This window comes from Epinephelus moara, chromosome 7 (assembly GCF_006386435.1).
Source record: "Epinephelus moara isolate mb chromosome 7, YSFRI_EMoa_1.0, whole genome shotgun sequence".
Lineage (NCBI taxonomy): Eukaryota > Metazoa > Chordata > Actinopteri > Perciformes > Serranidae > Epinephelus > Epinephelus moara.
The window spans coordinates 41,073,444-41,082,907 of NC_065512.1; the positions used below are offsets into that span (position 1 = coordinate 41,073,444).

At 39.2% G+C, this 9,464-nt stretch overlaps 1 protein-coding gene across 1 annotated transcript in view; it reads right to left on the bottom strand.

Moving 5' to 3' along the window:
• Nucleotides 1-3,069: 3,069 nt before the first annotated feature.
• slc37a1 (solute carrier family 37 member 1) overlaps nt 3,070-9,464 on the bottom strand; it is a 67,654-nt gene continuing 61,259 nt past the window's right edge. The window contains exon 18 of the mRNA XM_050048340.1: nt 3,070-5,563. Coding sequence (XP_049904297.1) covers nt 5,548-5,563 — 16 coding nt within the window. The 3' untranslated portion in view covers nt 3,070-5,547. The remainder of the gene's footprint in view (nt 5,564-9,464) is intronic.

The following is a 9,464-nucleotide window of genomic DNA, read 5'->3' on the forward strand; positions in this document are numbered from 1 at the left end:
TCTGATGACAACAGGCAACGAACAATATACCGGGAGATCCGGTGTAATGAGTGGATATCCGGGACAAGACTTCCTCTTTGGTGTGCCAGCCAATTTGTCTTATCTGAATAAACAGATGTCTGCATATGTATGCAGATAAATTAAAACAAACTAGAATCAAAACAACATGGTTGTACACTACCACAGACCATGCAAATTGCAGTTACAGTTTATGTCCATAACTGTCCAGACTCATATGTAGCCATGACAGTTGACAATGTTTCAAATACGGATGTGAATGCAAAGAAGCTACACATTTTAAAATGTGGATGCTTCACACACATCTTCAACTTGGCACCACAGAAGATCTATACAATCAACACAGTTTCAAGATTAATGTCACCAATTCAGTATCTGATCAAATGTTTCCCGTCTTTTCCTGAGATATGATGCTGAGTAATGGCCAGAAAAGTGTTTTTGCAGAACATTATGAAATGTATGATTTTTTGATATATGGCCAAAGTCATGTTTTTAAGGTCACGGTGACCTTGACCTTTGACTACCAAATTCTAATCAATTCATCCTTGAGTCCTAATGGATGTGTGTGCCGCTTGAGATATCACCTTCACAAGAATGAGACATATGCAATATCGAATCAGTTCATCCTTAAGTCTAAAGGCCAAAACACACTGGTGCAGAACGGCATGCATCAAAACAGCCGCCCTTATTATTTTCTATGTACAACCCCACACTGGCAGTGGCTAGAAGCACGCAAGCGTTTATGAGCATGTTGCCCAGCAACACTTTACACCACTGTCCTATTTCCAGCTTTGCTGCATCTGAATTAAAAGCATTTTGTCCGACCTGCTCTCTGCTTGTACATACAGGCTCCCGTAGCAGCTCTTTTTCTCTGCTCCCGTGGCAGCTCAACTCCTTTTCTCGCCATGGATATAACAAGAACTCTGTTGCTGTCTCTCATGTGTGTCTAAGTATGGTTGAGGACAGACTCGTTATTAAGACTCGTTGAGAAATATCCCTAAGTTATACGACCCACAATCTGGTCATTTTAAAGATAATTGCAAAAGAGGTATAGCTTGGCAAGCCATTATTCTGGATATTGTCGCTTTAGATGTTCAGTCAAGTTTAATTAGTGGGTGTCCACACATTATTTTAAGCTAATGCAGAGGTGAAAGAAGTACCGATCTTTAGGTAAAAGTAGTAATAACTTTGTGTAACTGTGTGGTCTTCTGTTGATGAGCTGCAGTGCAACGCTTCCTATTGGTGTTGGATGCAGCACTTGACGCACAACATATGATGCACTATGCCGCCAGTGTGTGTTCAGCTTAAGTGGATGTTTGTGCCAAATTTGTATAAATTCCCTCAAAGTGTTCAAGATATCATGTTCATGAGAATGAGACAGATGCAAAGTCACAATGACCTTGAACTTTGACTACTGAAATCTAATCAGTTCACTGTTGAATCCAAGTTAACGTTTGTGTCAAATTTGAAGAAATTCCTTCCTTTTTGGAGTTATTGCTTTCACGAGAGTGGAACAGACGAACATAAGGACGGACATACATACATACGTATAGACAACCTGAAGATAAGATAATGCCTTCAGCCACAGTTACTGCCAGTGCGGCAGCATTAAAAGGTTAAAGCTAAATCGTCATCAGACGATAGCTGGTAGGTGCTGAGATTGCATTTTGCTGCCTCTCCACACAGACTGTTTACCTGCCATTCAAACATTATTGGTCAGTACTACTCAAACCACAAATGGACTACATACAGGAAACAGAACACTTCTGAAACCAAAATCTCTTTCTGTGGCCTACGAATTCTTCATACAGATGCAGATATCTGTTTATAGAGATTAGTAGAGCTCTAGCTCAAATAAGGGATATATATGCTTGGAACCTACCCCTTTCCAATCCTTGTGTGTGTGTGTGTGTGTGTGTGTGTGTGTGTGTGTGTGTGTGTGTGTGTGTGTGTGTGTGTGTNTGTCTGCCAGGAGCTTACCATTATGGATGACACCTGTCACCTCCAGCCGACACTTAAGGCCACTTCATGCCATGAATTAGACCAATTTAGCTGACCTGTAGTACTATGCTGCAAAGAGCCATCAAAAACACATTCCTGCAACAGTTAAGTGAAGGAAAAAAGTTTTGTTTTTTTTTCTCCCCCACAGTGCTTTGGGAGTAAACCATCCTCATACCAAGTTCATTCCCATAGAAGCAAGAAAATATTTGGATATGTTTTTTTTCTTCACAAAATCAACTGCCCAACAAAAAGACAAAAAACGATCAAGGAACACAATGTTTCAAGTACTAGGCCTTCCACTGACACATAATAGAAATACCCTACATGTCTTCTTGTTCTATGGAAAGCATATTGATGTCTCAATGATATCATCATGAAGTTTAAAGGGGCAGTTCACCCCAAAATGAAAAATACATACATTTTTCCTCTTACCTGTATTGAATGTAGTGTGCATCTACTAATGGACATGAGGCTCATTCTCGTGGCAGTGCCACATGTAACTTTAATGGCATCCTCCTTGGCTGAGCTGTAATGTTAGCTAGCTAACTGGTGCTAGGTAAGCTAGCAGTAGATGCATGTTTCCTTCTGCACGGTGATACAGTTGGTGGGTATAGTTTGGTCAAAAGAAAATAGTTCCTACATAAAACTGCTTACAACATGATCTGTGAATTATCTTGAGTAACTAGGTCATGATTTCTGAAAAGAGACATTGCTGTTGAGTTTTTCAAATATTTTTTTTGGTGCTTTGAGTACCTCAAGACAAGCCCCATCTAGTTCCATTATATAGATGAGAAGACAGACATCTCTATGGCTGATATCTCCAACTCTGCAACTCACACCAAAGCTATCTAGACTGATAAACAGCACTACAGGTAAGAGGAAATATATGTATTTTTGATTTTGGGGTGAACTGTTCCTTTAAGTTAAAATAAAAAGGTATATAACATTACAAGGTGTATTTTATGGATTTGACTCCAATAGTTTACAACCATTAAATTAACAGTATATCTTTATCAATGTTCAATAAATCTCATGAAAAAAACAAACACAGTATTTTGTGTCTGACTTTAATGATTCTCAAAGATAGGATTTTTTATGCTTACAAGATCAGACATTGGAATAATTTCCTGATATTCCAAGTTTAAAGTGTGAGATGACATTAATTTACTGTGACCAACTATCATAAACACAAACTTAACTTATCAACATTGCACTGCAAAATATATCCATATGAGGTTTGAAAACTTAAGTCATCTAATTTGAAGAAATTTACATTCACAATATCTCAGATCCCATCCACAGAAAAACATACATTATCATCTGTAGCTCTGATATAAAAATACAACTTTGGTGCCTTAATTTTACAACAAATTCAAGGGAAAAAAAAGAAACCACCACATAACCAACAGGAATAACTTAAATGACTTTCAAAATAAGTAGTCTCTTACTTAAATTACAACATGATCCCCGCAATCTCTTTGGTTCAGTAAGGCAAAGGTGACAGTGAAACAGCAACTTCCACAAAAGAGGCGAGTTGTCTATTGTTGTTGTTGGTCTGTGTTCCTTTTACACATACAGCTTCACCCAGAATTTAGGTCCAGCACCCCTCTGACAAACTCATGTGTTTACCAAGAGCAGTTTTTCAGCTGGACAGTTCATTTCTTTCTTTTTATTAACAAAAATACTCTTTGACCAAAGGACAACATTAATATAAATGGTAAAGAGAGAAAATTTCATCTAGGACTGTCATATCACATGGAAACAGAATTTAAAAAAACAAAACAAAACACTAGCTTAATAGTGTGAACCATGGACTGTAAATAATGGATGTAGCTACTGTCACCCATTGGTCTGTGGACTGCCGTTTTGAAGCCCCTAGTTTGGCATCTGAATGAGAAGCTGAGGAAGGACAATATCTGCAGACAGCCTGTCACTTAAGCTGCCCTGACCTTATTTATGAGTTACTTTGGGCCTTATTAAAATGTGAACAGGTGAGTTATTAGTCATGCATGTACAGTTGTCATGAATGATGAAATTAGCTATAGAGTCTAAAACAGTTTTTTCTTCCAGGATGTAAAAATGTTTATTTCTGCTGTAAAGTTGGGCATTTTAACATGGGGATCTTTGGGGACAGACTCTGTTTGGGAGCCGGCCTCAAGTGACCGTTCAGTAAACTGCAGTTTTTGGCACTTCCACACCTGCTTCATTTTTCAGCCTCAAAGGTTGCTGCCTGGTGTAAACATAAGAAGGTACCAGTGTTTTGTTTTTAATTTATTTTTTATTCAAGTTAAAGGGTCAGTTTGCATAAATTACAATTATAATTTTACACCACTCTCTAGTGGCATCCATCCATCTACACAGTTTTGGCTTTATTTGTCCAAGCAGAGAGTCCTGTCTCCACCCCAATTCAATCAAAATTTGATTTTTTCAAAGCATTAAAATACGACATTTACAAATGTCAATAGAAACATGCAGAAACAGTGTTCCTGGTATTCTAGATAATGCACAACACTAGTAGTTTTGGTTGAACTACTTTCTTTTTCAGACATAGTCCCTATAAAAACTTGACAGTGTCTTCTGTGGATTATCTAAAATAACGGGCGCTATGTCTGGAAAGACTGCTGTTGAACCACAAAAAGAATTTAAATCAGCCCCATTGTACTGGAGTGGAGGCAGAACTCTTAAATTTGAGTGAACTGACCCTTTAAAGATGCACTGTGGCGTTTTCTTGTTAACTAACAAGTTATATTTATAAAGGCTCTGACTGGCTCGGCTGTTTTTTCAAACCACCAATGAGCACAACATGGTTCAAAGATAAAATATGTAAATAGGTATAATAGTTGAGATGGTTAGATTTAGATATAAAATTGACTGTTTAGCTCAGAGATGTTATGGTTAGCTAAGGGATTAAAAATAGGTGGAGAACTACAGCAGGATCCGCAAGGACACAGTCTCATGGAAGTTGCTTTTTCAAAGATTGCTATCCAAAATAAATAGCTGTCACTTCTAGCTCTATTATACATGTCAAAGTAAGGCTAGTTTCATATCTGTGCCAGTCCTTTGAGGAGACAAGCAGGTAGTGTGTTCAAGCTCTACCTGGCTGCCATAGGTCAACAGAAGGAGAGAAGTTGAATATGTGTGCATTTCTGAATCCTCCACACAGAGATCTGCTGCAGGTCTTTTTGGTCCACCAGCCAGAACTTGAGCCTGAGCTCTTCCTCAGGGATGCAAGTACAGTCTGTTTAACTACTGTAGCTGGCAATGCACACACACACACACACACACACACATACACACACACACACACACACACACACACGTTGCTTTGTTGACATGTGCCTGTGTGTGTGTGTGTGTGTGTGTGTGTGTGTGTGTGTGTGTGTGTGTGGTAAATATCTCACGTCCAGGACAGTCAGAGCCACAGTCCAATTCAGGCTAAGACAAGTGGTTTCATTGCTGTGTGTGTGGGTGTGTGAGCATATGTGTGTGTATGTGATCTCCTGCGTGGAGGCAGTGCAATCAAAGTGCTCAGTGTTCCTTCAACCTGTGAAGCAGAGACATTAACACAAACATTAACACCATTGATAAGTTGAGTGTCATTAAGTTTTATAGTGTAGAGCAATGAGGTCTATGAGAACTGAACTTGTTGCCCACAAAGGAACGCTGTTCTTTTTTTTTCTTTTAACATTTTTGCTAAGTACATAAATCAAACTATTAATTATTATCACATTTTGTGTTCTAGCTTCAGAACATTGGTTCATCTGATAAAGTTTTTGAAAATAATTCAACATCGGCATTCCACAGTAATGAAGGACGTTAATGAGCACAGAAGGAAGGATCTTTATATTTTTTCAATAGTAAAGTAACTGAGGCAGCCTTTTCCATTACTCCCAAAGCACCCTATCCACAAGTGGAGGTGCTATAAAATCCCACATTTTTACACGAACCCTTGGCTAGATGGCAGCCAGTCCTGTAGCTTTCTTCATTCTCTGTTGAAGAACTCTGCTGCTAGTATATCAGAAGAGTAATCCTTCACCTTTTATTTATTTGCCAGGAAATGACTGGGATGGCTACCACAATAACATTGATTAAATCTTTTTCATGTATGCATTTCATTCTGTGTTTCTGTCAAAACATTTTTGTGATCTGCCTTCACTTCAGGTTAATGAAATAAAATGTGCCTACTGAGACTGCTTGAGACGGGACAGTAATGTTTCTAGTACACAGACTTTATTTAGGCGTCCCTAATTCATCTTATCTTTCATTGAATCCAAAATGATTCCTGCATCTTCCACTGATGATCTATTGATCTCAGTAAAGACATGCAATTCAAACTGAAACTGTTCACAAAAAGCAATGTCCTGTAGTAAAGGTAGAATGAGTCGCCATCTAGTGGCACTTGAAAATAACCCTGTAAATTTTCAGTCAACCAAGAACATCCATAACAGTGTCCTGCACTGGTCCGATATTCAAGACCCGCTCCCACACCAGCAACCTGACATATGACCAATTTGTCTAACACCCAACTCCATGGCCTGATCTGGAACTGCAAATCCTATAATAACCATGCAATGTTCAAATAACTTGTTTAGGCAGCACATTTAAAGAAATCCTATCGGGACATTTTATAAACAAGTGAAACTAAGATAAAATATTTCAAAGCTACAGTAATTCAGGAGATTTAAATCCATTTTTTTTGGATTATTATCATATTAAGCAGCACATCTCCACAGTTAAAGAGCCTGTTAGTGACGCATCTAATTGAAGCAGCTCTCATATTCCAGCTGATGCAGAAGACAGAGCCGACACACAAGTAAGCAGCCAGAGGATTAAAATGTCAAGAAAATATATTAAATTACCATTATTATTATTATCATTACTATCTTATTTCATTATTTTTATTATCCAACACCCATGATCCGAACCTGTGTGTTCTTTGTTTAACCCAGAACTGAACCGGGAAGTAAAATTAAAGGGATAATTTGGATTTTTTGAGGTGGGGTTGTATGGGGTACTTATCCATAGACATTACATACAGTAAGATGTCAGTTGACCAGCAGCTTCTGTGTTCAGTAGGCCTGGGATGATCAGCGATCAAATCGTATAGAGTGCCGAAGTCACGCCCCTTCCGGTAGAGCTCATGGAACCTTAGATCGGAAAAAATATGAATGGCAGTGAATGGGGAGAGCAATATTATCTTTTGTTCCCGTTTGAGTTGCGACATGAAATCTAAATATGTTGTTAATGAATTTAAAACATAAATTTTAAGGTCAAGAAAGTCATACTTTGTGGTAAAACTGTTGAGATATAAGCTTTTTAATTAGAAAGACTCAAGAGTACACAGGAGGAGGTCGCGTATGTGACGTCATAGCTTTCGCTCGCTTCCTGCAGCTTGGCCTCCCCGCTGAAATTCCACTGTTTTATGATTAATCGATTTATGATTGAAGATGTCTGTGTGTTTTGTGCCAGGTTGCAGTCACTCCAAGCTGCAGGAAGCGAGCGAAAGCTATGACGTCACATACGCGACCTCCTCCTGTGTACTCTTGAGTCTTTCTAATTAAAAAGCTTATATCTCAACAGTTTTACCACAAAGTATGACTTTCTTGACCTTAAAATTTATGTTTTAAATTCATTAACAACATATTTGGATTTCATGTCACAACTCAAACGGGACCAAAAGATAATATTTCTCTCCTCATTCACTGCCATTCATATTTTTTCCGATCTAAGGTCCCGTGAGCTTCACCGGAAGGGGCGTGGCTTCGGCACTCTATATTGGCGATTGGAGGGTTGCCAGGCGATTTGCTGGATATCAAGGCAATTTTGAAAAAAAAAAAAAAACAGCGCTCTACCGTGCATTAAGAGATGTTTTTTGGGGAAATACATGACGGTCAGAGAAGCCCCGTTTACAAACAGACCTACAATCCATCTCCTCTCCTCTCCTCTCCTCTCCTCTCTCTCTCTTCTCAGCGGAGGGTGCCCTGTCAGCCCTGCGCTGACAGTGACAGGGCGCATCTCTTTGATCCAAAGTGACAGCAAGTTTTGAACGGACTTTGATGAAATTTTCAGGAAAGGTTGATAATGGGACAACGATCAGATGATAAAATTTTGGTGGTGATCGGTTGAAGCAAATTGGATAAAATAATAAAATGATGGGAAATCTGAGCTGCTTGGCAGAGGTCTGCGCTCTCGTGCTCTCCGAGTGCTCTAGTTTTTGTCAATGGATTCTGGTGGCTCTGATGAGAGCATAGATGTGGATCTGAAACCATTAACAATTTTCCCATTGGAACATGTTTTCTGGCGGAAAGGTAAAGCAGTGCAAATAGAGTTTTTTAGGTGGCTAAATAACATTTTGTTGCTGACCCCTCCACAGCAGTATGTTGCTTAGTATTTATATTGGACTCCAGCCTGCTTCTCCAAACTGGGGGCGTGACGACTGCCCTGAATAAGTACCTCATACAACACTACTTTAAAAAATCAATCCCTTTATAGGCCCTAACACAGCAAGCTGTTGGTCGGTCATTGGTCAATCAGTGAGCGTCCATGGCCCTTGTCGCTGCAGTGCATCCCGCACCGTTGGCCCTTGACATTTTTTTATCGCTGATTCAGCCGTTGGAGACGGCGGAGCCCATAGGTGAATGAAATCACTGATTGTCAGTTCAGCTCAACACGAGGAGAGAAACAGAAGCGAGGAAAGTAAACAAAGAGCTTAAGTCAAGAGGGAGTGAGACCAAAACAAAATTGTTCCATAAGGTCAGATTATTTTTCTTCATCCACTGAGCTCTTACGCAGAAACATTTCCTGATGGTTTGTGTTATTGTTGACTGATGCATGGTAAATATGCTCTGCTCTTTCAACACTGAACTGTTTTGTTAATGCGCCAACTGGCTAACTAGCGCCAAGACCATCTTCCAGTTTCCTTTTTTGAATGATAATTACAGACTACTGGCGTCTGCTGGTATGGAGATGTATTTCCTCACAAAAGTGCAGAACGTACATGCTGGTCAACTGTCGGTGGCGAAACAGCAGGGGACCACTAGTTCTCTGAAGTTGGTGTGTTGTGTCTGTGGTTTGCCTTTACAGACAAAATACCATCCACCCACGGGTACCTGACCCGATGCAGAACTTTGATCCAAAATGGTATTCATGTCTATTCAAATAACTAGTTCAAAACCAGACAATTCTGCCATCATCTTATTAATGAAACTGAAAATTACAGAATTGTAGAATCAAGGTATTTGCTGCTTGTTGCATCTGCATCAGGAAGGGGGCAAACACTTTTTCACACCACTGTATATATACAGTGGTGTGAAAAAGTGTTTGCCCCCTTCCTGATTTCTTACTTTTTTGCATATTTTCCGCACTTAAATGTTTCAGATCATCAAACAAATTTAAACATTAGTCAAAGATAACACAAGTAAACACAAAATGCAGTTTTTAAATGA